The sequence below is a fragment of the Drosophila mauritiana genome, chromosome 3R (genome assembly GCF_004382145.1).
Source record: "Drosophila mauritiana strain mau12 chromosome 3R, ASM438214v1, whole genome shotgun sequence".
NCBI classification, from domain to species: domain Eukaryota; kingdom Metazoa; phylum Arthropoda; class Insecta; order Diptera; family Drosophilidae; genus Drosophila; species Drosophila mauritiana.
The window spans coordinates 9,317,768-9,345,715 of NC_046670.1; the positions used below are offsets into that span (position 1 = coordinate 9,317,768).

Genomic DNA, 27,948 nt, shown 5'->3' on the forward strand with positions numbered 1-27,948 from the left:
CATAAGCAAGGCTTAAACAAATAAATAACATATTCAAATTCTAACAGTAAGTTCATTGTTTACATTCTAGGGTTGTCTTGTTTTCCATCGTCGTCACAGAGCTGCCACCCTGAAAATGCAATATTTTGGCAGTGCTGCCACATCCAAGGAAATTAAGTGTTGTTTTCCTGCCGACTAATAAACAAAGCAGCAAATAGTTCGAAAAATACGCATTCTAGAGCGGAGCAAATGGAGCAACCAGCAACAGGAGGCGCCGCTGTACAACCGGGCGTGTCCCCAGCGCACATCCACGACACGGATCAGCTCCTGGACCCCGTCCTCTTCTCCAACGATAATGGAAGCTACAAGCTGAATACAGTGCCCGCATTTAGGTGAGATTATATGCGGAGTACGGGGGAGACTTCAGCCGGCGCAAGTGAATCATCAATGGCGTTTTCAAACGACCGATAATGCACACATTTTAATCCATTCTCTGTCCACCCGTAGCCTTCATGTGGTTATCTCCACTGCAATCTCTATTGTGGGGATCGTACTTGCAGCCTCGTTTCCAACGGATCGGCGCTGCGATGCCTACTTTATAATGCTCTACCTACGGGCCACCTTCTGGGTCATCACATATGTAAATATACCGATCAGCAGTCTGTCAATCCCGACCTGCCTCAATGTCAACGGTTTTTACAGCTCTTCGATCACTTCGTAAAGAAGCAACACGACAATCTACGCATGCAGGGCTATCACGACTTCCACCGCGAGACTAACATGCAGAAGGGGATTCCCCTTCAGCTGGTATCCCTGTGGAACTCCATGCTGCTTGCTGTCCAGGCCCTGATACACCACTACTATGCGGAGAACTTCTGGGAACATTGCGCCGCCGGCTGGCTGTCGCCGGTCAGCTATGTGACCGCCTTCACCGTGGCCGAGAATCTGGTGCTGGCCGTTTCCCACAGCTTATATATTGGTAAGGAAGTAACATAGAGCGATAGTGTGGGAATCTACTTAGTGTCATGGTATGACTTTTATTTTGCATGCCAGAGCGAGCTATCATTATCTTTTAATACCTTCGTGTTTATATATTGAAATGATGATGTGCAACATTTTATTCAAATAGTTTATGTAATGACATAATGTAGTAATCGGGAAGGCTAGGTAATTTTTTGAATCTGCTCTGACTGAATAATCCAGGTAGGTAAAATTGAAGTGATTCAGTACAGCCACTATTAAGTCCGTTCCCTCTTGTGGTTCCAAAGCGGAAGATTTCTCATTAAGAGCCAAGTATTTTCAGGTATAAAAGTTGTCATAGCCATGACTAAAGACTCGTTACCCATTTCAGACAAGGTGCGTAAGTTCAACAGCGCCAAGCTGGCCCCGGATGTTTTGCGCGGTGCGGACCGCGCCGGAGGTTCCCTGGGCCTCATGCAACCAGGAGGCGACACAGAAGAGCTTCTGGAGAAGCAGGCCGACCTTATCGCTTATCTGCGTGACCACACACACAAGCTCAACCAGAAACTGCATCAAATGCAGACCAACGTGCGACCAGTGAGAGCGCCACAAATTCCTTAAAGACAAATCAAATCACTACATAATTTTACGTATCATAATTTTACTGGATGTTCTCTTTTTATTCGTTTATACTTGTTCATGGCGAAGAAATATTCTTCAAGTATATCAATTGCAAAAATGCAAAAAATGTAATATTCAATTGTAAATACAGAGAACGAATTATAAGTCCGCAATCAAGGATTATGACCATTAAATTGTATTATGCAAACAAGTCTGTGTGTAGAAATTATTAAATTAAAGCAGATTTATACCAATGATGATACGCGTCTTAATAGCCATTTACCAAATCGGGGGGCACCTCCAGAATCTCCAGCGAGTTATCTTTCGAAGATGTGACGATCTGTAAGAATGGAGTAAAACATTTGAATACCGAATTTGTAAATATTACAAAATAACTTACCTTATCGCCTACAACTGAAAGGGCCAAAACCATGCGACCAGCGCCCGCGAAACGACCAACTTGCTTTCCGGTTATCTTGTTCAGGACGTAAATATAGCCGTCGTAGCAGCCGACTAGCAAATAACGATCTCCGTAGGACGCAACAGCAACAGCGCCATTGCCACAGCTAAACTTGGTGACCAAGTTGCCAGACTAAAACGTAATGCAGCAGGAGTCAATATTCGGCCAACTGAAAGTCATATTCTAACCACTTACATCAAACTCCAATTGATATATCTCGTTTTTCTGCGTTCCGCAATAAATGTGTCCCTCATCGAGGAGCAGACTGTAGACATTTAAACCCTCTGCAATAAATACGTGACGCAGCAGCAATCCGTTACCCGCATCATGCATCTGGACAAAGTTTCCTTTGCATCCCAGCACAAGGATCTTCCGCACACCTTCCTTGGTGGCCTTGATGGCAATGATGGATTGGCCGGTTGATACCAAAGGCTTTTCCATCACCTTGTTCGTCTGCAAATTGTGAGTTATGTTTAATTTTCTGGATCCGTATTTTAATATAGCAACTTATTCATAATTACATATTATAATCTAGTCTAATTATTATAAAATGTATAATATTAAATAGGAAGTTACGCTTGTTTTTTAAATATGTCATCAATATTTTATAAAATTTGTTAAGGGTTATAAAAAAGCAAAATTTGTGGAAAAAATCCTTTGGAGATGCGGGGCATCGATCCCCGTACCTCTCACATGCTAAGCGAGCGCTCTACCATCTGAGCTACATCCCCTTCGTGAATACGCCTCTTTTAGTGGCCCTTACAAGGTTTGGTAACATTTACCAACTCTACCTGCCGTAGGTGACTACTCATTGAAATGCAAGAAGTGCATTGTCATGACATTAAAGAGTGTGGTCTCGTTAGCAATACGAATTGGTCAAAAGAAACCATTGCGCAGTAAATACATTTGGATCGTATAAATAGACATTGCGTTGGTGGGATGTATTTTTAAAACATCCACAAAACAACACAAATTTATATAAGTTTAAATGCGTATGCGGACGTTCATGATTAGATAAGCTTCTTATCTATAACTTTTATTGGGTGGAGAAAATTATATTGTACCATTTGTAGGAAAAACCGTAACTCAAGAAACAACAAAATGTTTTTATAGCAAATGGATTGTGTATATTTATTATTTTCAAATTACTTCATTTTTAAAACGTTTTTGGTTGTTTTTTACGTTTTATGATGTTCAGCCCTTCTTGTTTTTCCAGATGCATTAGGCATAGGGATTCGAAGGCGGCCTGCGATCATAATCTCCTGGTCGTTGACCATTCCACTCCTCGTGATTTTTGCAGGCAGCACAAATAACAAGAGCTAACATCACAGCAACTGTTAGAAACCTCATCTTGAATCGACTGATATGATCAAAACAAAATGCACATATTTATATAAGACTTGCGATGGCGATAACGGCACAAATAGGATTCCCCTCAGGGAAAGTACGTGCCCTGTGTGCCTCCGGTTATAAGTCCGTGGGAATCACAATGGACCCAATGAGCAGATAAGAGAATGCAAAGCTATTAATACGACTGTTCTCTTATTGCTAATATGGAACATATAAATTCTTTAAATTTAATAGAGATTTTGTTAAAAACCAAACACAAATCAATTGTTGATATAAAAAATAACTTAAATTTTTATTGAGTTTAAAAGTCGAGTGCCATCTTATTTAGCAATATGATAGAGGCACAAGAAAATTGTGAAATTCAAATCTATGCTATATCTAAGAAGAGCTTGAGGCGAAACCGCTATCTAGTCTTGTGAAAAAACATCTTCGTGCAATAACTCAATATAATGTGTGCATAAAAAACGAAAAAAAGGGGAGGTTAAATGCTATAGACTTCCTCACTAAGAAAAACTACGGTTGGAAAAAGGAGATGGAGCGATGTAGTGCATTTATATCAACCGTTATGTCTTCACCCATTCGGCAAGATGGCGGCCAGGCACAGAGTGCAAGGCAAGGAAATACAAATAAATTGCTTCTAAGGGGAAATCAGATACACTGCAGTGTAGGGGGAGTTTATTTAGTGGTTGCAGCCTGCAGGAGCTGTTCTACTTGCCACACCTACACGAATGGCTATGTGTGCAATTTGCCACGGCGAACAACAATAGGAAAGCTCACATAAACACGAAAAAAGAGTTACAGTCAGTGGGGGGCACACATAACGGTACAAACAACCAACCCGAGTTGGCCAAATCGGCCAATGGGAGAGCGGTACGAGCACACCAACACACTGGCAACAACAAGCCATAGACAGGGCGTCAGTTTCCAGAAACACAACACAACAAAACAGGAGCCAACCAGCAAGAAAAGCCCACGCCACAACAACAACAAAAACAGGAGCTACGAGGACGAAAGAGAAAGAGAGAGCAAGGAAAGAAGGCAAGCAACAGGCACGAAGACAATTCCAGTTGCAGCGCCTTGGAAGGCTCTCTCACACTTGCAGCAGAGAGAGAGAAATTGAGCGAGCGAGGTACCGTTATTCGCCCGAGCCCTGGATGGGGAGAGAGAACCTCGTCGGCTTGTATTTTATTTAAAATTGTTTTGAGTAAATAGCATATAAACATTTTATTTGCTGCTGCCAAAAAACTAACGAATGGCAGTAACTATATGCAACTAACAGTGAAGTGCAGCGCAGAAGACATGCGCAGAAAAAAAACAGTGAGAGAGAGAGAGAGCGGGCGAGGATGAGTGCCGGCAAAATATACCGTTAACTAAACAGGCACACATAAAAACTTAAATAAACAACAATAGAGAGCACTGGGGAGTGAAGGAGAGGGAGAGAGAGAGAGAGAGAGCGAGCAAGAAAGCAACATCTTTCTTCCCAATGAGTGTGGGAGCAGGACAGCTTGCTAGTGCTGCAGTTTGCTGTTGTTTGTTGCAACTAACCCCTAGCCCTAGTTGCACATACATACCTATATACCCAGTCGCTGCAAGGAGGCTATATACTCCCAGGAGCCGTAGTCCTCGGCCAAACAACGTGCAGCAAACACGACACAATAAAACACAAAATACCAGGCAAAGCTAAATATCGAGCAATAGCAGCAAGGCTGGCAAAAACTGCAGTACCAGCGACGCCCCCTATGTGCTTCCTGCCACATGGGGCGTGGCGTCTTCGCATATTTACCAAATAACCAAAGCTTTAGACTGCACCCACCAACGACTTGAGGACAGGGCACCACTACTCATACTACAGTCGGTAGTACAGTTGCCTTCAACTACAATACAATTGCAGGTACAGTTGTCTCTTGCTAAGGAAAAAAAGTATTTGTCATCCCCCCGACAATGGAACCCTTGCCACCACTCCACTCCAGTATAGTAAAACTGCCTCCCACACTACAAAGGATTATATAATTGGAGCCCGTTTGTGTTTAGATAAAATGTAGTTCAGTTGCCTCTGCTTCAACTATAATTCCCTCACTTCCATACTTATATGGAAATATTACAAATATTTAAATAGTAACTAAAACTATTAACCCCACCAGCTAACTCAGCTCCGATGATTTTTTTCGTGTCTTTCCCTAATCAAGTACAGTTGTGCACAGAGCCAGTAAACGTAGAATACATTCGAACCGTGAGTTATCAGCACGTCGCAGCCATAAATCGAATTTCTGCCAAAATTAAGACTTATATCATAGCTTTGCTCTTTCCCCAATGTAAAATATTATAATCAAGTACCAACTCATGCCAAACTCCCTTTTCTCGCAGTCTTTCTCCATACTATCCAATTTGTTAAATTCACGCGGGTACAAAAAATGAAAAATAAATTCGATTTGAGTTCCATTGTCTAGACTTTCGTTTTTGGCTTTCCTCATTGCCAATTCGTTAACTCCTGGTGTTATTGTTGGCGCGCGGGCAAGGTGTGGACTCATCCTGTGTGTGTGGTGGCTGTCCTTTTGGCAGGACTCGCGAGACGGAGCTCAATATTTTAATTAAAATTGTTCAAGTGTTTGTTTGACAGATAAATATTTAATGACTCAAATTAAGTGGCGAAAATGTATTGAGATGCCATTGATTGACTTCCACATTGGGAGGTCCAATCAGTTAGTCTGATTGCTTTAGAAACGGGAAAAATGTTTAAAAATGTTAAACAAATGCTTACCTCACTTCTTAACAAGATTTCAGTTAATATAAAAATGCAATTCTTTTTCTAGAGAACTTTTCAACTCACCACCACGTTGAAGGTAGATATTTGACCCCATCGGCTGCCAATAAAGGCCAATCCCCAAGCGACGTCCATTGACTGCAATGGCTCTTTAAGGTACACCGTTTCAAAGACCCGCTCCAGATTCTGTAAGTGTTTAATAGGTGTAAGGTATTGTAAGGATCCTTTAGAAAATCTAAGTAAATTACCAGGAGCGAGGACTTCTTAAAAAAGCCATCCGCTGAGGTGGTGTAGAGAATAGAATCCTTTTCGCTGAGGAACATATTCGTAATAGCCTCGCTGTGCTTGGTGATCTTTTGCTCCAGCTTGTGAGTGACTAGGTGAAACACGTAGATGTCTCCATCCTCGGCTGCGGCTATCACGTGTTCCCGGTAGATCTTTATTTGAGTTATGGGGCTGCCAACATTTTGCAATTTCCCCTTCGTCACAAAGTCTACAGAACACTTGTCTTCGGAGTTGACCTCTGACCAGTGGTGGCCAGGTTCGTGTGGTGGTTCCTTAAGAAAAGAGCTGGGTGCTTCATAGGACATGTGGCAGATTGGTTCCGGAGGTGACGGTGGCGGTGGTAGTGGTGGTATTATAGCCAGTGGTTGATGGGTTGGATTAACGGCAATACTGGGCTTGCTCAGGCGTGATTGTGCCATTTTGGCGGTGGGCGAATAATCCGCTACTTGGTCACCAGCTGACACTTTCAAACGATCTTCATTGATATTTAATTGATTGGTCGCTTCAGAATCCATTTTATTCGTCTTTTGTTCAGCAAAATCTTCATGGGATTTCTCCACTAATTTGGAAGATTTTGGCTTTTTGCAAACTCGTTTTTGTACCCTTACTTGACGCTTGGGTGCCAGGACCAACACAGTTCTTCTTAATCTACTTCTAGTTCGTCTGGCTATCCCTCCTTTGCTGAAACTATCCTCGTGTGTTGACTCTTGAGCAGTTTCAGCTTCATGTGGTTTGCTTTTGGAGTCAGCCACTTGAGCAGAAGCAGCTTGATTTCTAGAAGCCATTGAGTTAATAATTAGAAACTTCCGACTCTTTAGTTCTAGAATAACCATCCCGACTTCAGATTTCTCCTTTTGAAACTTTATAATTATATCGTCAAGAAAGCTGTAACGATTTTCATGTTTCATCAGTTGACGCTCAATTTCAACCAAATGCTGCTCCATGTCGTCCGAATTTCCGAACGGTTCGTTTATTTTTGATCCGGAAGCTAATCGAGAATAATTATATAATGTAGAATCCATGGAGAGAAATGGTAATCCATCCTTGAAGGATTCCAGTTTCGCCGAAGAGGGAAGTTTTCCTTGGTTAGGAAATGGGTTTTCAAAAACATCTTCGACAGGTGTGGTTTGGCGAGCAGGAGAAGATAGAGTTTTCTGACTAGCTGAACCCCACCACTGTCCAGATGAGTACTTAGGATTCTCCTGGATGGGCGTTGTAGATTGGCGGGCAGGAGAAGATTGAGGTTTCTGAAGGGCCTTTGGAAAACTCTGCTGAGCAGTTTCGGAAGGACTCTGCTGAGATGGCGGAGAGGATTGTTGGTCAGGAGACGATTGATGTTTCTGAAAGGCTAATACAACTGGAGAACTCTCCTGAATTGGAGGTGTTGATTGGCGGGCAGGAGAAGATGGAGGTTTCTGACATGGAATAAAACCGTGCTGGATTGGACATAGTGTGGACGCCTTAGGAGTTTCCTCAGATGTGTTTACGGTTTTTCTGGGGCTTAATAAATTGGCAAGCTTTTGCTCTTCGTCCTGCTCCCGACGACGCTGTTTCTGCAGACTCACCACGTTGACAATCTCTCTTAGAAGAAATTCAATAGCTTGGCGATTGTCGGCTGCTTTGAGATTCATTTGCATCTTGGCTACCTCAATTTTACTAAAGGTTTGTGCATTGTGCTCAGAGCTTGTCACTACACAGGAGATAAAGTGCAATCTACTCTGCAGGCTACTAGAATGCTGGCGACGATAGCGATCGCTGAGAGCCTCTCGAAGATGGGGAAGGATCAATTTTTCGAAACTGTCAACCACATTTTCTGCATCGTTTTGTAGCTTCAGCATGCGTCGCCTTTTTGTGGATTTACTGCTGCTTTGGGAGCTGGCGGAGTCATCACTATCAACATCGTCCACAGCTAAGGGTTCCGATTGCTTCAAAGCTTCCAAGGCCTTACATAACTTTTGATTTTCAATATCACCTTCATGTTCATCAATGTCCATGTCCACCACGCCATGCTCTTCCAGCTCTTCGTCAGATGAGCTTAGCAAATCAATAACATCATTTGAAGGTAAGGAACTTATTGATATGGATGAGCTGCTTGATTCCCTTTTAATTTTCATTTTACAGGGCTTACTGATCGCAGAAAGGGAATCTATTGAATCAGTTACTATATTATTACTTTTGTTGGTTTTAACGAATGCGGATTGACTTGGTTTGGAGTGCTTACTCTTCGAATTCACTTCCCATGTAGGGGTCGGTAGCAAATGTTGACGATTCTTAGGTTGGTGTATTTCCGCGAAACTCTTGAGCTCATCGACTGTTTTCGGACTTGTCATATTAGCTTTGGACCTCTTCATGGAATCAGAGTGTTGCAGAGTTTCTATCAGGGCTTCTCGATTAATAGTTTTCTTCCTATTGTTTTCTTGCAAAACCTTTTTACTAACCCCATTCGGTTTTACAGAGCCATCTTCGCTATCTTTAGGCAATACACAAATCGATTTGCTAACCTCGTCGGCTGCTGATTGATGGTGGTTATCATTAATATCAATTTCGATTTGAAGCTTTCTAAATTTGGTGTACTGATTCCTATCGTCAACAGTCTCCTTAGTCTTCTTAGTTGTTATATCTTGTAAACTTTCGACGCCGTTAGAAGTTCCCTTCGTTTTCTCTTTGGTATCTTGACCTGGGCTTTTCGCGTTACCCCTTGTTGTATCTTCTTTATCTGCTGCAGAATCTTTGGTTGCCTGGCCCTCTGATATGTCTATGCCAAAACACTTTTCGATCTCCTCAAGCAGAAATGCGGGCAATTTGATGGAATCTACGATTTCGTCCTCGACTAAATTGGTTACCAGACAATCCTTGGGCTTCTCCAACTCAATTGTCTTTAGCTGTCGGCGAATTTCGTCACGTATACGCCGCCTGGCCTGGAGTTGTAAGTGTGGTTCAAAGATGGTGTCGCCATTGTTGATGATGTACTTTAGACTCTCCTTGTCCATGCTAGCGATGCGATCATTGAAAACGGACTCGCTCTCTGCGATCTGACCAAAACTTCCAGCATTGTAGATGCAGTTGCTCACTGTTCGGCGACGATTTCTAAGGTTGGGCTTAAAGGCCAAGCGACTGGGGCTGGCTGGTGATGCGGATGGAGGGGGACTTTTGATCAGACGATTCTCCTGGGTCACTGCAAAGAGCTCCTGTCTCAGAAGCTTGGTAAGGGGGCGCACTTGGATACGTGGAATTGATTGACTAGCCTGTGCACCAGAGTGATTATCACTGGACTCGGATACGTTTAGTTCTTCCCCCGACGACTGTTCCCTCGATCTTTGATCGGGAAACTGTGAAGCCTTAGAAGTTTCATTTAATTCCCTGCTTGGCTTACTAGAGCAGGAGCTCTCCTTAAACTCATCCGTCTGTTGGTTCTGATCGCCCTCTAATGCAATTGGATTAGATTGTTTTGAGATATCTGAAAGTAGCTCGGTGGGGCTGGTTCTGTTAGCTCCTTGATCCTTAGATTTCTCAAAATCAATTTTGTTTTCTTCGGTTTGATAGTGATTTATACAACTTTGGTTATCTTCTGCATACTCAGGTATGGAAGCATCGCAATTCGGATCACAGTTGTGTCCGTTTCGTTGCCTGATCTCAGATGAATCATTTACATCATTATCATAACGTGACTTGGAGGAATCTCTGGCACCTTTGTCCCTATAATAGGATCGGCCCTCACTTCGCCATGGCTTAAATCTGTGGTAATGGTTTCTACGGTGATAATCACTGTATCTGCCAGAATGCCTCTCATCGGAGAATCTAGTGTTTCTTTCACGAAACTCAGTTCTATTGGTATATTCTCTCTCCTGGCGTTCCTGGTTTGAACTCCGGGTGTCAGAGCGGTCCCGATTTCCGTAGTTTGATTTCGGGTAAGGCGTTTGCCTTTGATTATGATTAGAATGCTACAACATTTTTGTTGATTATAAGAATCAAGTATTCAATGTTCTTCTTAACTTACCACTCTATTGTTAAAGTGACCACTGTAAAAAAAGAAAGAACATGCATTGTAAGTGAAATCTTTTCTAATTAATTACATTTAGACAAATTACGAAAACATAACTACAAAGACGCCGAGTAAGGTGAAAACTTTTGCAAACAATAAAGGAATAATTAATGTAATCAAGCGACGTGCCCTGAGTTTACTCGTAACTTTCTGGCACGTAAGAAAACGGACGGAGAAATGAAAGAAAGCTGCTGCATTAATTTAACAGATTTAAAATTTATAACCACAGCACCCCTGACCCCATTCACATACCCTAGCACTTTTCATCCGCCGAAACTTTGCTCTCGCTATTTGTGTATGCAAAGGTGCGAATTCCGTTGTTCTTTTGGTTTTTTTCCTTGCCGAAAAATCTCGTTAAGAAATGCTAAATTATACGACCACAAATCCTTGCCGTTGCCTTTTTCGTTAATGTCACTTGTAACATGAACTAATTAAAAAGTAAGGAAGTTTAAGTCCTGTGAATCTATACAGAATCTGAATGAAAATTTATTTGGCTTGCATGAGTGAGCTTCAGCTACTTTTGCGATTAAATATTAAAAGCATTGTATACATTAATTTTCTCAAATCACTCACACACATTTATTTTAATAACAAATTAGACATTAGACATCAATAATTCGATTGATAAATAATGAAAGAATGTTGGATTTTTTTTGCCACAAATACATCTCTCCAAATTGTGTCCTTAAACAGGAATGAGCTTTCCTTCGAAGGAACATTTTAACTTGATACGTTTTGGGCTTTAAACAAACCAAACAAACAACACGCTTCTTGTCAACGCCAAAACAAAGAGTAAAAGTTGAAAATTACCTCAAGCTGTTGCGCACGAGAAATGGAGGCGAACCCTTCAACTTACCCCACTAATTGTTACAGCTCCTGCCCCCAAAATCCCGACTTCCCCTTGTTTATCGGGGAAACATTGTGAAAACATGTGGGAAGCGTGGCTGCGCTTAAAAACACATTACAAGTGGAAGACAATTAGTTTGTCTCATATAAAACGCGACAGGGGAGTTTTCGGGGATTCCCCCGAGCCGAATTTTGTTTTCAGCCAGCAAGAGTTAAACGTTTTCATATTTATGAGCCTCGTAAAACTCAATGATATACAAAATTAATGACTAAAACGTAGCAAGTGGCGCATCTTTTTAGCTGGTTCCACTCTCTGGCGAATCGTAAAAGAAATGCTACCTCAAAAACTTTTGTCAGCATTTACCTGCCAGCGGAACGAAAGTGGGGTGGAAGTACGAAAGTTATTCAAGCGTCGTGTAATTTTAATTTCAAGACAGTCTGCGACTTTTTAGTTCGAGCATTTCAGTTAAAGGACTCTCGTTCCATTTCCACTTCTTTCCCTGCCTTTTTTCACTGTCTATCTCCGGGTGTCACGTACAATTTTTGTTCCTTTTTTTAATTGACTTTGGACCTGGACGAAGTTTATTAGTTGAGGGCGACTTTTTGGCTTGATTTGAGCAGTAGGTTCCCTTCAGTCTACGTGCATTCTTCCTGCTCATTAGAAAGGACTTGTCACACACGCCACCGTGACTTTGAGGACTCTTTCAGGACCTCTTTCTTGGGAACCGTTTCCGGTTCCGATAAGGAGACGTGTTATTGTTGATGCTGCTGGGGTTGAGTTGAGCTGAGTTGGGGACCAAACAAATCAAGTGGCATCCTTTTTCACTCATCACTGCATACATTTTCCCAAGTTTATTTTTTCTTTCCGCTATGCGTTATGCATATTAATTTTTTGCCAAATGCCATGAAGCACGAAAAGTCTGATTTTTTCCGGTTCCCAATAGAATAAGGACAATTTTACGTTTTGGTGGTGAGATATATTGGTATAAAATAAAGTGCTAATAGTAACTATGTATCGATTGACAACAATTTTGGTTATTATGCTGCTAATATAACATCAGCTCCCGTACATAAACCACCTCTTCAACTACGCCACTGTCTTTAATTGAAGCGTGGCCACGTCTTTCAAACGCCACACCCAAAAATCGTTAAGCTGCAAACCAGTTCATACTTGGCCTATGAAACTGTAACCAGGTCGATTGTCGACTTGCATGCCAATTGCTTTAAGCTGCGGGTAATTGTCCAGCTTAGTGGGCAAAGCAGTGAATATTGAACCTCTTTTCAGGAATCCACAACACGGGGATGTAGCTCAGATGGTAGAGCGCTCGCTTAGCATGTGAGAGGTACGGGGATCGATGCCCCGCATCTCCAACCTACGTTTTCTTTTTTGTATATTTCAAAAACCAACTACAAACTCTTGGCAGTCAAACACTTAAAACAATTAAAATCCTGAAAATAAATACATAAATTTTACAAACGACACGTAAACAGCAATGGCTTAACTAGCTTACGTCGAAAACTTTGTCCTGGGCAAAATTGTGAAAAACAAAGCCAAGGTAGGGAAAAAATTAAAACAAAAGCTTTTTCTCATAAATAGCACATCATGTATCATTTACAACACCAAACCCGTCTGACTGAGACTTTAGAGGAGTTCCCAGCAAGTTGCCCGCGGAGTCCTGGGACCGTGTTTTGGCCCATTGACAACTCCAACTCCCGTACAGATTCAGTTTCACATCCAGATTCCGACTGTGCTGACTGTTCTGACTACTGCGGCCGTCTGGTTAATTGCTGGCAAAGTTCTCTGCGATGCAGGAAAGTAAACAAACATTGGCATATTGTGCTGATTTATGTGCGACAATGTGTTCTCTCAGCCATTTCCCTCAGATACACTACACTTGGAAAATTAAAATGATACTATAAATGCAATCAGATATTAACTGTAAAACAAAGAATTATAAGTACATACATATTTATGATAAGCATTTGATAAGTTAAAAATTTAGTAACAGATAGACGGAAGAGTTTAAGGTATATATTCTTGACCAGAAACACTACCCGCCTATCCGTATGTCGGGACATGGGCAGTGATCCCGATGCAGAATATGTACTCTTCAAATGGTCGGAAATGCTTGCTTCTACCTCATATACCTATTATACTCGATGAGCAACGCGTATTAATAGTTAATATATTGTAATTTATATGGAATTTAAGAAGTAAAGTCTAACTACCTCCTTTTCTGAGTGTAATAATGTGATGAGGGCGCAAATCAAATTACGCGTCTTGATTGTCGACATGGGGGCGGGTTCTAAGGGATGCAGATATGAGACTCCACGGATAATGCTCGCTTGGCAGCTACAAAGCAACCTTTGAATATTCATTAGTGGCAACTTCTTACCCCCCAACACATACAAAAGTCCCGGAATGCAAAAGACGAAACTGCCGACGTCTGCGTGTTTTACTTGGCAAAAAAGGGAAATAATCCAATTGGAGATGCGGGGTATCGATCCCCGTACCTCTCACATGCTAAGCGAGCGCTCTACCATCTGAGCTACATCCCCCATGCATTGTGGGCGGCCGAAAGTGTCCGAAAAAGGTGTTTTACTAAAGTGCAAGCCAAGCCAAATTAACATTTGGCCAAGAGAAAGGCAAGTTGTGGTCAACTTCAGCTCGTTTGGTGGCTATTTTCGGCTTCGATTTTTGTTGGAGTAGGTTGGAAGTTATGCGAAGACAAGAGTTATCAAAACGAATGCATTGGCTTCACTGGTAATATTTGTTAACAATACTTGCATTGTAATGCCTAATGAAGCAAATCAACAAAAACATTTTTTCTTAAAGGGGAACAAAATAACTGTGACCAATGTTTGCTTATACGATAGCAATTTTAAAATGCATTGTTAGCATTCATTCGTTCAAAATGGTCGACGTTTGGCGGACAGAAGCAGTTATATTTATTTCACTTTGGTTTAGAATTATCAAACTAATATCACACTTTGAAAAGTTACAAGACAATCCATATGAATGGTGAAACTAAAAGCATAGATTGTGAGATTTTCCATAAGAATAAGTATTTATATTATAATAAAATATATTTATTTACATTTATAATTAAAATGGTGCATGCCTAACTAAACAAGTGTCGCCTAAGATTTTTGTATTTATTGGTACATTATATGCAGCCAATTAATAAAATCAATTGAAGCAGATCTAGTAGGTAAACTCCTTAAACTTTATCGCCTCCTTAGGTAAGCTTTTTCTTGAACCCAGATATTTAATGTTCAGTTACCCTTAACCAAAATAAAACCATTTCAAAAATGCAGCATGCCGAAAAGTTTTTGAAGCTTCCCGCATAATCAACTCTGGGCCTTGGACTTTTTGCAAGAATAAGGACTCCATGAAACAGCAAAAGTACGAAATAACAAACAAACAATAAAATATTGAGCACATTAATGTTTAGTCAGACGTAAAATTACTTTTAAGTCTACTTCTAGCTAAAGGACCAAGGGAATTTTCTTCTGCTCCTTGGCAAAAAAGAAGAGACAATGCCAGGGGGATTGGGCTATAAAGACGTTAGATAAACGTTAGATGCATATTTATGATTTGGCACTCCAGCAGTTTGTCGGCAAGCAGGGAAAGAAAATGAGAATGGGGAACTTGGTCTTACTGTCGCTTCCTATCGCGCTCGATAATGAAAAATATTTCACTTCTGCCACATTGACAAATGCTCGATAAGGCTTAGGAGGTAAGCTGGAGGCAAAGATGATGGGCAACAATAATAAAAGTTTATGCCAGCACTTTGGATTTAATTAAGAATAAGAAAAACGCACAACTTCCAAACTTTTCAAGTGCCAGATGCGCCGGCAAGCGTCTCGGCTAATCGGATTTTCACAGAATATTTTTTATGATTATTTCTGAGCGGTGAAAAAGCTTTTGGTTAATTAGGGTCGAACTGTAGGGGATGACAGAATACGAAATAAATTCAATTATCTGCCATTTAATTTGAATAAATTTTTTTTTTTCCAGAATTCGTATCTCATATAGGGCGGAAAATTATTGTGAATTTCCTCGCTTAATCATTAATATAATACTTCAAAGAAAGGACTTAAAGAAGTCGGAAACATTTTATATAAATAGAACAAGTAAATTATTCCACCTTTTTAATATAAGATCTCTGATCTTTGCTCTGATTTTACTTGCGTAATTAACTCGGCTTGCAAACACCCACAAACACATTCAGAAGTCCGGCAAAGTTTACTCAATCACATTAATTGCATTGGCGTTAAATGGCCTCCTGTTGCGATACATTCACACGCCACTCAAACTCAAAGTGTCACTTAATTGTTTATGAATTGCTCTCTCTGTTTGCCGGCGTGTGCGGCGAATTGTGAATGTGTGGGTGAGCGGTTGTGTGAGTGAAATATAAATCAGCCTGCGTGTTAGGCTATGAATTTTGTTGTTGTCAACATGGTGAGGTCGACAGACCGGAAACGGAAGTTGGTGTGTTGGTCGCCTGCGACTGTTGACGTTTTTCTCCGTTTGACTTTCCCGCGGTTATTAGATTTGATCTCAGGCTATGCTCACTAGTTGTTTAATAAACTGAATTCATGAATTGGTGGAGACTGGGGATTTATTTTGATACATATTTGAGTTAGGCAATTGTTATTTGAAGGCAACTGTTAAAATATATTAAAATAAGAGCTTCCCAGAAAATTATTTATTAACACGAAAACTTTTAATTTTTTTTTATCAATTGTGGTGATAACAACTCTTGCAGCAGATTAAAACTGAACTCAAAGAACCAAAATTATTTTGAACATTTTATTAAAACAGCTGCAAACCTACTGTTCGGCAATGATTTATATTGATTGAAATCAGGTACATATGTATGAAGTGCTTTTTTTTTAATTTGAAGTCTCGCGTTAAAACCACATATTTTTGGTTTGGAAGTTTCTGTAATGGATTAAAATTCCATTTGTTACCCGTTTTTTTAGCAAAAAGCAAATTGGTTTAGCTCTACCTTGTTAATAAGTTTTGTGAAAATTTGAAAAATTTAATTGCTAATTGCAATTAACAGCATTTATAGTTTCACTCACAAAAATTAATGGGGGCTGTAACGGTTTAAAAATTTACCGTTTGGACAGCAACAGCACAATACACAACACTACACAACACAATACTGGGCAGTTCGTTTTGGGGGAAGTGCCGTTAGTGGCTTCGGATACGATTTCGTTGTTTTCCTTTTTCAATTGGGGGCGGGCGAAGTTTAGAGAGCACAACACACAGCAATGGCAATATAGCTGCAGCGGCAACAACAACAGCAAGTACATAACCAACTATAAAACAGGACAACAGCATTCGGGCACACACACACACTTACAGAATCACATGCAGCGAACGAGCGACGAGCCGACGATCATAACGGTACATAACACGAAGTCACGGCCCGAGAGCTGCAGCAAAACAAAACACAGCACAAAACAATGCAAAGTACAGCAACAATAACAAAATGTAACTAAATAGGATGCAGCAGTGGAAGAGGAAGGGGGGAATTAACCCACCCCCAACCATTATTTTCCATCTGCCCCCCTCCCTTCATTCTCTTGCAGCGCTGGCAGAGCGAAGGACGAACGAGCGAGCTGGAAAGACCGAGTGCGACTAACGGTAAACAGGCCAAGAAGGAGCAGAGAAATCCTCGTCGCATCAGTTTCGCCACATCGCCTCTCACGAAAGGCAACCGAGAGAGCGAGAGAGGGAATGAGAGAGTGAGTGAGCAGTGATGGGGGATATAAAATAAAATACAAGCAAAACAACATAAAACCCAACAACAGCAATAATAACAGCAACTGCAGCACGTGCAATTAATAGATGCTCTCCATCTCTCTCTCTCTCCGCCATTTGGTTTCTCTCTCGCTTCTGCAATGTACCGTTGTAGCGTTGCAATCCAAGATGCCTCTCTGGTTGGCTGTTGCATACTTCTCGGCGTCAGGAAGAGGTCTGCGTGTATGTGTTGGCATTTTTGTTTGGTAAACTGCATATACAACAATACAATAAGCAAGACACCGACTGAGGAATGGGGATCTGGGGTCCTTTACATACCACTCTATGTAGCATGAATGAAATTTCGGCGCATGCCATTTGATGTCCTCGCTATAAAAGTCAGATAGGCCATGTGCACGGGCTCAGTTGAGTCTCAACAACCAGAGTCCCGACTTCGAGTTTAACTCCATCTCCCAAGAAGCCAGCATAGCCGCCAAAAAACGGAAACAAAAAAAAATACTACGGCAAAATCTAGTTGAAGAGTAAATCTATCTCACCAAGTCGAAATTCCTTGATTTCCAAGCGACGGCAATTGGCTGAGCCAAAAATTTCTGAAGTGAGTGCGAGCCCCGCGCTCATCAAGGTAAGTTGCGAAAAAGGTGGATTTGAAGTGTGTGTGGTGAATATAGTGGTGAAATTCGACCTGGGATCGTTTATAAGAACTGAATTAAGTAACCACTCAAAACATGGAAAAACAATCACCTTTAAATTCAAGTGAAAAGTGAATTAAAAGCGAATGAATTAAAGGTGTTGTGCAAGCTGACATAATAGTTAAATAAAAAGCATTAGTAATGAATTCTTACAGTTGATTGATGCGATAGCTGATTAGTCACATTAACCTAACAAAAAAACATTTTTTCAGAAACATCATCCTATCAGGATTCTGAGTTCTAAGCTTCAATATCAAAGCCACCACAACCATTTCACTGCTCCATCAGTCAGTTCGATTGGGTCGAACCTACTGTAAGTAAAACACCATGAGTTCGCCGATGAAAACACAGGTCGCACGATCTCAAACGCAAGGATACAAAAATGATCTCTTGAAGCGATACAAATCAACGAAATCATGCCCTAATAGGGCCAAATATCAAAACATAGAAAAATAATGTCATAACCCGCTAATTACAGCAATCATTCGATATGTAACCAAATGTAGGGCCACTAAGTATGCCGATAGTCAATGTATTAGCCATATCTTTTAGCATTTAGTAAACTTTACTTAAACCATCACAAACCAGGGACAATGCATCTAAATAGGCAATTTAGTTCTTAAGATCAACTATAATTAAATAACAATCACTGTAAGACTCCGAATCCGAACAATTAGGGCTCAAAGAAAGACAACCAATTGGTATCGCTCGCACTTAATGTTTTCATATGTCCCGCTGCAAGAGCTAAACATTGGCACGATCCGCTTGATCCGGGGCTTGTGATCCGCTCAAAACTCTTCGATTCCAACAAAATTATCCGGGAAATCTATAAGATATAGGTGTCCGAACTTGCTGATCGCGTGCGTGGAAAAACTGCCTTGAAATGGAGGCCAGGGTCCGGACCTTTGCCGTAACCGGGTTCTACGAGCCGTGCGTCAAGCGGCAGTCGCCCCTCGCGTCGGTTGGGCGGGTGGTGGGTAACGATTTACAGTTACACGTTGGGAATGCGTTCGCAAATAAAAATTCGCGATTAATGAGGCTTACAAATGAGAATTATTTAACTTTTGGGTAATGTTTTTTATCACCCTATATACATATTTATGTCTTCCTATTAACCATTCTGCATGTTACTTATTGGTTGAAAGTGCAAAGCTTTTTAATATACAAAGTTGATTTCAGACATTAAAAAAAAAAAAACAAACACCTAGTAAAATTTTTAAATATGCACGTTGATTTCACTATATGTATGTATCATTATATTATCATTATCAATATATCATTAAGGCTATTAAATTATATTATTTAATAGCTTTAAATCGTAGAACATAAGAGGCATTTTAAGTTAGGATATTAGTGCAAAAAGAATTAATCCTATGTGGAGCATATAGTCCTTAGAAATTAACCTACAGAAATAGTCTTCTATCATTGTTGGCTTATTAGGTTGGGGATAAAATGAGTTGATTAGACACTTTCGTAAAACAAGTTCACAGTTCTTGAAAATATTCAAGAGACTTCCTGGTACGCCTGCTGGTATAGCCAATCCTTCCCTCTCCCAGATGCAAACCTTGTTAACGCTTCTGGCGACGTCAACGGCGTCCACCCAAGAAATGCATATTTAGTCAAGTGTTAATAATGTGGCTGCCACCGAGGGATCGTCCCTTCGGCAGGATGAGTTTGCCAGCCCGACTTTTGGGTTTCGGTTGGGCGGGAAAGGTGCAAGCGTGCGTTAAGCCAAGGAGCTCACGCAAAGCAAACAAATACGGGGAGACACAAACAAATGGGACAAAGGGATAAAAAATACAAAACAAAGGAAAAGTGAAGAAAAATAAAAGGAAAACTTGCCTGTCCGAACGGCCTCGCTGCCAGGGTCGCGAATTATATTTCATTGAGTTGTTCTGTCGCCTGTGGATGTGGGAGAAAACATAAATAAAAAATTAAAATCAAAAGAATGCAGAAAGAAGCAAACGAAATGCATAACTAAACGGGGAATAGAGGTTGCAAGTTGGGGCTGCTGTAAATTTTTTTTGTTCAAAATGTGCCCTTCTCGAGATTTTAAGAAAGTTGCGACGTTTATTTATTTCCGCATTGCCGAGGTCCTTTCTTTACATTTCCCTTCACTGTCTTGGGATTTCTTTTGTTATCAGTTTTTCGAGGAGTGGTAATGTTGATTTTTATGCTTACGGCCTGCATTTGAGTTGATAATGAAGGCAGACATTATAAATACACCCCCTGTCCGTTTTCCGCACGGATTTTAATTTAGTGGTCTATAATTAAAAGCATTGCGTTGGCGGCGATGTCAGGTGGCCAATTTGCACACAATAAAAAAACGAGAAAAGGAAAGTCACTGTCATTGGAAATCCCGCAGATACAATTTACCTTTCTACGTCACGTAGCTTCAACGTCAATTGCCCAGTTCGCCGCGGCTATTTGGTGGAATGGATGATGGGTCCTGAACAGTGAACGCACTCACACGGAAATTACAATGACAGGCAGTTCACAGTCAGTGGCGTAGGCACAAACTGGGTTGTCTACGCGGAAAGTTCGATTTTTACAAATGGAATTACTATAACTGAAGTATTATAGAAGTATTATTATTAGAAGTATTTTTGTGTATGACCTCCATATTATGATTTGTTGTGCTATGTCGATTAATATCCCATCTACTTTATCCTACACCCCTGTTGTAAAAAAACTGACAGGACTGAAAGTATCTCGTGGATAGCCTGCCGCAGGCAATTGGCCACCCACTTGAAAATTTATGTGTTAATTTTAAGGTGCCCAACGAGAGGAGGAAATGGGCAACTTCTGGAGGTATTTTCGCCTCTATACATTTCTTTTTTTCCGCCTTTTTGTATTGGGCAGCATTTTTCACAAAGTTTTTGCAGGTGCTGCCAGGGTCAGGCGCCTTTTGGTGTGTAATAAATGAGCTAATAATAAGTGAAATGTGCTTTTGAGTGACCCTAAACAATTGCCCCGAAGAGAAAATGGTCGAGGAAGCAAAATTGAGGAGAAAAGGAAAATCCCGTCAAAATTGCTGTGAAATTTCGGTTGGGCAGCTAAAAAATGCGGCAAAGTGTCGGAAATTCCTTTGGTGACATGAAAAGATTTGTTTATAATTAATTTTCACCTCGCCAGCATTTCCATTTTTTCCCATTTGTGTTAAGCTAGAAAATTTGGTTATCGCCAAAGTTCGAAACATGTGTCGCCGAAGCTTATTAATTACACGAATTCCATTGGTCAGCATTTTTTTTATGGTATATTGAGAAAAAGCAATTTGTAAAAAACTTTAATATAGCATACCTATTGGGGTAACGATAAAAAATGATCAGTACAGAGCAAGTTATAATTCGAGCTTAAAACACATTAAATTAATAGGTATTAATATGATATAAAGTTCGTTATAGCCCTGGTCATATTAGTGAAAAATGCACTTCAGTTTCGACATTTATGAGTGGTTCAATGTGTTGACTGCTTTTGAGGAAAGTTGGGGAACACCAAGGGGAAAATAACAAAAGCCACAAAAGACAAGTGTTGATGTGTCGAAAGGGAATGCAAAAAAAAAATCAGCAGGAAAGTAAAAAACAGTGGCAGAAAAATGAGAAAAACGAGGTGGAGAAAGAATTTGTATCCGCTTGTTGCACATTCCAATCAATTTTTGTTGTTCTTACGGACGAGATGAGGGCGACTCATTTGCCGGAAAATTGAGTAGACATGCATATCCGCAGACGAACGGAAATGGTCAAGATGCAGGTTCGAACAGGGCCATCAATTAGACTTTTTTCGGCATTTGATGCTCCGCTGTGGGTCCTTTGTCTTGGACGATGGAGTTCGGCCTGTTTGGTTAACAAGATGGAGCTGACAGAGCCGCAGGTTATGGCTAAGGACCAACGTCATTGAGACAAGCTGGTTGGCCCAGCAAACAAACAAACAAGCCGCGTCCCTTTCTCCTCAAAATTTCCTTGTTTGGCAACTTTTGCGGCCAAAATGGAATTTTGCGTTTGCCTAACTGGCAAAAAATTGGCCAAGTAGTTGGGTGGTGGTGGCAAGGATGTCCCGGTGTACTGTTCCTTCTCCATATGGCATGTTTTGATGTGTGGCAAAGTCTGCTGTGAATTGGAAATCGAAGTTAATATGCTCCGCAGACTGTGAAACAAATCATTTTCAAGTTGTTAAAGGAAATCGACACGTTTTTGCCATTTTATATTTATTACGAGCGCTTTTTTTCCCGTTTGCCAGCAGATGTTGCCAAAAGTGTCAGGGGGCGAGATGGGTGCTAAATGCCAATAAACCTAATATTTTCGATTATATTTCTTGGGATAATATCGAAGTGGTTCGGTATTAGAAAAATATACAAATATCAGTTTACTTAAATCAAAATCTACTAAATTAGGTTCTTTTTTGAGAACCTCTTTGGTTTAATGACCTACCCCAATTTGTATAAAGTCTAATCACAATAACAAATTACCAATATCTTCCCAATTTTACAATGCATTTACTACTTTAAGGATCTGTCACACATTCCTTGATGGCAACTTCAAAGCTGCTGAATATAGCCACTTGAATATGCAAAACAGGATGAAAAAAATCGTTTACGTTAGCTATTTAACGGGGCGTTAGGGCGGCTGAAAAAATCTCGTACTCAACACATTATATTTATGCAATTTGAAAGAAGTGGGGGCGTCATAAAATTAGTAAGCACGTGAGTGGCCCTGCCTTCATTATCATAACAGAAAATCATGCAAAATATAGGTTTTCAGCGAAGGTTGGCAGTTTTCTGTGGGGTTTCATCCCCACATTTGCAAGTCATAGTGAGAGTTTTAAAAATCTACACCCCATACATTTTTTAAAGGTCTATAGTATAAATTCAATTCAGCAATGCAGTCTAGGAGTATACAACTATTATAATATAATAGTAATGTTGTAGAATCCAGGAACTTTTAATGAATCGGCAATAATAGTTGGGGGTAAAGCCTAGATTGCAATGTAAGTGTTTATTTCCACTTTTTAATCCACTAAACTTGAAATATTCTGTCATCAATGCAAAAAAAATGTATTAGAATTGACGGTCATTCGGAGGATTTACTCACCGGCTGTTGGGACTCGGAGCATGAGAACAAGTGGCCGAGTGTCCTGATCCACTGGCGGTGGAACTTTTTGCCGGCTGACTAGTCGAATCCCTGCCGGCGTCTGGCGGAGCACCTCCTCCCGATTCTCCCCGTTGCTGTTGTGGGGCACTCATGACTCGGAGTGCTTAGCAAAATAATGACAATTCTATTCCGTTAGGAATATGTTTATAACAATTAAGGCATGTGCAAATCACAATTGGCCAGTGGACCGCGTTTGTACTGTTGAGGTGCATTAAATAGTACGATTTTGAATCGACAAGTTCCCTGAGAACATAACTGCGTTCTGGTTTTGATTTTTGCCCAAAATATTTCACAGCAAACAAATTAATTCAGAAATAAATCAAATAAAATCTAGAACGTTTATAAAATTTACGAGAGAGCGACACAAACAGCTGACTTGTTATCGATTGCGAAGCGAAAAAGGCATAGCGTTTCGGCGCTGCCACCTCGTTCCAAAATCTGGCGGTAGTTCAAACTGGCAGATGTGACTGTGACTGCTGGAAAATGGAGTATGCAAAATGCTACCCTACAATTATTACATTTTAGGTGAATGGTCTTAAAAACCGTTAGGTAAATATATATAATTTGCGAATAAAGTGATGATTCTAATAAAAAGATTTACTTAGTTCGGAAAATATGTACAATTTCCAACATGTTTATAACTAAACAATCAAAATTTAAAAATGTTAAGGTCTTAAGAAATCTATTAAATAATCAATGTGCATGACGATTTCGTTCGTTCGTTTGTATTGTCTCGAATTTATGCTAATGTGTTGACGCTTATATTCGTAAAAATTTTCATTTGCTTAGCATCTTGTGTTTACTTTACGCGTCGATTTTTCATTTTGTTTTATTTGTGCTCGTTCGGGGGTTCTCTTCGGGCCCTCTTTTACATTTCCATAATTATATGCATCAGCTGGCAGGTGACTGAATGCAGAAGCGAAAGGACGAATCGCAAAAAGAATGAATCCCGGAAAACAATAAAAAGAAGGACTGGCGAGAACAATTTGTGCGGAGTCTGTACTTTCGTTATCTTAATGGCAGAATAAACCCAACGTCAAACTGTAAATATTGACATTTTTAAATTATAATCAAAGTGAATAAATAATAAAGTGAAACAAGAAAAACAGAACAGCTTGTAAAAATTAATTGGGTGGCTGTTATTGCGGGCAACGCATCTCTAGTAGTCAATCCCAAATCGTTTCAGTTAGTGATTTCGTTTTAGGGTCGAAGAATCACAAGTGTTTTTGGCAAGTCGCGATCACTCGGGGATGTAGCTCAGATGGTAGAGCGCTCGCTTAGCATGTGAGAGGTACGGGGATCGATGCCCCGCATCTCCAAGTCTTGAAATTATTATACTTTTTTTTTATTTGGGTATTGAACATAGAACAATGTGTTTAATATTAAAGTTAATGATAAAAGGACAAAGATAGTCATTTATAAATTACGAAATATTATTAAATTACCAAATAATCGATTTCAATTAGTCAGCGTATATTTGGTATCTTGTGAAAAAGTTATTTAAAAATATCTAAATATTTTTATATATACGAGAAAAAAGGAAACATCCTTGGAGATGCGGGGCATCGATCCCCGTACCTCTCACATGCTAAGCGAGCGCTCTACCATCTGAGCTACATCCCCACATAACGGTAATTGATTTTATGTTCGCCAACAAAGTAAGGCTGGTAACTAAATGCATGGGCTATATAAATAGATTAGCTGCATTTACTATTCATGACCATGATCATGGCTTTTCGTTTATAAGCTTATCACGTAAAAATCACTTAGGTTTCAATCCAGTGACATAGCTGATTCGAAATCCATTTGATTTCGCTGTCTATTTTTTATGAAAGTGGCTTCGTATAATTATGCAACTGGGGCGGCGTGATGCTTTGAAAAGTCAGTAACGAAAACTGGTTGAATAAACTGTATCAGGTAAGACTTGATAATAGCATCGCTTTATTATTCCAACTAATCTACAAGTAAAACTGTACACTAGATTCGTTGGTTACAGTATGTTACAGGCAGAAGGAAGCGAAAACGATCCTAAAAAGTTTATATATTCTTGATCAGGATCACTTGCCGAGTCGACATGGCCAGATGCACAGTCCGTCCGTATGAACAACGGTATCTATAAATGCCAGAATGGACAAATTAGGCATTCCGATTCTGGGGTTGCATCGCAAGCTTTCTTTAAATGATTGCCACTTATACTTGAGGAAGAATAAGATAAAAGGGTGAAGAATAAAAGCTATTCTCTGTTGAAAAATAAGTCAAATTATATTAAATTTAACAAATTCCTGGAACAAAATTTTAAGAATTAAATACCAAAAATTGTATAGCTGGGCTCAACCGGGATTTGAACCCGGGACCTCTCGCACCCAAAGCGAGAATCATACCCCTAGACCATTGAGCCTCTTAGTTTGCGAGCGGCCAAATAGCCCAAACAAGGGAAAATTGTTGACCAAATCTTAAAATAGACACGATAGTGAAATTGTAATTAGCAATGCATATAACTTGTTTAAATGTCTTTTGTTATCAGCGTGGCCACATTTGAAACAAGCTGATCAGCATGTTTATTCCGGTTTATCCGTAATAACGAGAGCGGTGCTTCATTTTTGAGACACCTCCCCGCGAATGAATCACTATAAGGGGATGTAGCTCAGATGGTAGAGCGCTCGCTTAGCATGTGAGAGGTACGGGGATCGATGCCCCGCATCTCCAGAAAAACTTTATTTTTTGTTTTAGTTTAGATTTAAACAACATAGGGTTTTATCATAGCTTGATAGCAAATTTTTGAACTCAACATTGCAGCAAACCAATATGCTTATCAATCTAGCATTCAGTATTTCTTATGTACATATGCGTACTTAAATCGGAAACTTATGTATTATATTGCAAACATGATTAGACCATGACCGACTGATCAAGTATTTTTGTTGAATTTGTAGAGCATCCATCGCATCCATCAGCCTAATGGAATAAGCCCCCTGCACTAAGTTCGAGGGTTTGCCGACTCCGTTAACCTGCACAAATATTTAATTATTCATAACTTTAAACAATCACGGCGACGTCGGCATCATCCGTGTAACCCCAGGGTCTAGCCCCTTTGCTTTCCTCCCCACATTCTGATTTTAACTCAACAAACACAATACAAACACATACAAAATCCGGAGGAAGGTTGTCGCGGGGATTCCCCCGACTGCTGCGCACGCTTAGCTGCTGTTCAGACTGCCACCGCTGATGGTAATAACATTGTCGTAAAATCATGTTTGGCTTATCGTAGGACTCCCGGGACGATGATCCTGGATTTCTAGATTTCTGGGGGAAACTTCCGCGCACGCTGCATTTAAATGCCGGCAACGTCGAGGAACGGCGTGAATTATAGTGGCGTAGGTTAAATGCCGTTAGACAGCCACATAAACTGCGAACCCTTTCTGTCCACCGAACTTGGCCCACACAAAAAAAAAGGTGACTAAATATTAAAAAAAAAAAAAAAAAAAAATTTTTTTCTTTGGGATGAAGTATTTTTTTTTCTAATAATTCTTGTATTGTTCCGTTCTTGGATTTTTTGTATCAATAGGTTATTAAAATCAATTTATTTTGAGGCATATGTAAACTGAGACGTTTGTTTTTTTTTTTTTTTTTTGAGAAAATTAATGCTATAAATATTTTTCAGTGCATATATCAAATATAAATAAGACAGCTGTGTGCAAGTTGCAGAGTTGTTGGCTTCTGGTTTTAATTTTTGTAAAATTATTTGCATTCGTTCGCACACAAAACTAATGGTAAGAAACTTCCGACAGCAAGTTGTCCTGGCATCCAGAACCCAACTCCGGCCAATCCTCCTGGTCCTCGGCTTGTTTTCTTGTAATTATCGCTTTTGTTTGTTGGCTGAACTTTTGCCAGGTTTTGGCCGCCGGCTAACATACAAAATTAGCGCTTCGCTCACCAAAATGACTATACCATATTTACTATTCCTGGATGCGGGCGGTGGTTTTGGTTCCATTTCCGCATCTCGGGCGACGTCTCAAGACGCTGCCAAAGTGGGCAACATATTGTCCTTGTACGCCGAACAACATAATTTTCTAATTGGCCAAAGTTGCTGCCAAGTTTTCACCCCGGCCAAAACCAGGCAGACCGAGAAAACATTTGTTCTCAGTTTCGGTTTGCTAATTCAATTTTAATGCTTGATTTCATATTAATTGAAAATGGCGTTTCAAGGAAATGTTGTAGAAGTACAAATGTATGTACAAACGTACTTGTAGGAAGCTGTGCTATAAAAGCGCCCTAAAAACAAAAAACTGATAAGGAATATAGTCTACATTTTATTCGGCAATTCCCGATAAGCTTCTATTTTCGAATTGGTAGTTGGCTTCTTTGGTCGGCGTGCCTCGACCCCAAGCTGTATTTGCCCAAGGGCTTCTCAAGTCATTCGAAGGCGTTCATAACAGATGACCTCATATTTGTGGCACCCACACCCCGAAACCTGGCCAAAAGACGCTTTTTCTTGTCGCCGCTTTTTATGGCATGCACAAAAGCCAAAAGGCAAACACACTCGAGTCATAAAAAGATGCCTGCAGACAAACAAAGCGACACACGAGCATCCAGCAGGACGAACATAAAGATCAAATGTCAATACAGGGAATCGGGGGTCGAGGATTCGGCTAAATGTGGCCAAAATGCGGCAGTGGAAAGACAAACAGCAGCGACGGGAAAATGTACAACAAATTTCTAAACGTTGTCATAAAAATGAAATGAAAACAAGCAGAAGGCGGTCAACAAACGGAAAAGCTAAACTTAAGACATTCAATAAGTTTACTAACGTCAAGTTAGAAGAATGGGAAATAGAATAGGGTTCTGACCTTTTTTATCGCTTTAAATATGTTTATGACCAGGTTTTTGGGAAACCATTGCGCTTATAAATCTCCAAGGTTTAATGTTTATGTGCACGAAATTGTTTTTAAGGACAATGTGTGTCCATGTAAATTATTAGTTTAATAACGTCCCAACTCAGGGCAATTATTATAGCTCTTTGGGGATCTTGCTT

General features: G+C 40.2%; 2 protein-coding genes and 7 non-coding genes across 11 annotated transcripts; 4 read left to right on the forward strand and 5 right to left on the reverse strand.

Moving 5' to 3' along the window:
- Positions 1-129: 129 nt before the first annotated feature.
- On the forward strand, positions 130-1,771 carry LOC117142339 (transmembrane protein 192). Its single transcript, XM_033306256.1, has 4 exons — positions 130-371; positions 487-619; positions 682-958; positions 1,331-1,771. Exons 1-4 carry the CDS (start codon positions 229-231, stop codon positions 1,558-1,560), a joined length of 783 nt encoding a protein of 260 aa, XP_033162147.1. The 5' UTR covers positions 130-228; the 3' UTR covers positions 1,561-1,771.
- On the reverse strand, positions 1,581-23,301 carry LOC117142338. 3 transcript variants are annotated; one of them, XM_033306252.1, is made up of 9 exons: positions 22,857-23,301; positions 19,612-19,671; positions 10,414-10,435; positions 6,380-10,357; positions 6,198-6,317; positions 2,216-2,473; positions 1,961-2,152; positions 1,844-1,900; positions 1,581-1,773 (listed from the first exon to the last, which is right to left on the reverse strand). In XM_033306252.1, the coding sequence occupies exons 1-9, from the start codon at positions 23,006-23,008 to the stop codon at positions 1,750-1,752; spliced, it is 4,863 nt and encodes a 1,620-aa protein (XP_033162143.1). In that variant the 5' UTR covers positions 23,009-23,301; the 3' UTR covers positions 1,581-1,749. The 3 variants fall into 3 exon arrangements, with proteins under 3 accessions (XP_033162143.1, XP_033162146.1, XP_033162145.1); XM_033306255.1 differs by lacking the exon at positions 19,612-19,671; XM_033306254.1 differs by having other exon boundaries at positions 1,581-1,900; positions 22,857-23,300.
- Trnaa-agc lies at positions 2,679-2,751 on the reverse strand. Its single transcript has one exon. It is a non-coding gene; the product is annotated as a tRNA-Ala (tRNA).
- Trnaa-agc lies at positions 12,603-12,675 on the forward strand. The gene has a single exon. It is a non-coding gene; the product is annotated as a tRNA-Ala (tRNA).
- Positions 13,791-13,863, reverse strand: Trnaa-agc. The gene has a single exon. It is a non-coding gene; the product is annotated as a tRNA-Ala (tRNA).
- Positions 23,302-24,162: 861 nt separating the features above from the next.
- Positions 24,163-24,235, forward strand: Trnaa-agc. The gene has a single exon. It is a non-coding gene; the product is annotated as a tRNA-Ala (tRNA).
- A 231-nt stretch (positions 24,236-24,466) lies between these two features.
- Positions 24,467-24,539, reverse strand: Trnaa-agc. Its single transcript has one exon. It is a non-coding gene; the product is annotated as a tRNA-Ala (tRNA).
- A 703-nt stretch (positions 24,540-25,242) lies between these two features.
- Positions 25,243-25,314, reverse strand: Trnap-ugg. Its single transcript has one exon. It is a non-coding gene; the product is annotated as a tRNA-Pro (tRNA).
- Positions 25,315-25,549: 235 nt separating this feature from the next.
- Positions 25,550-25,622, forward strand: Trnaa-agc. The gene has a single exon. It is a non-coding gene; the product is annotated as a tRNA-Ala (tRNA).
- The last annotated feature ends 2,326 nt before the right edge of the window (positions 25,623-27,948 follow it).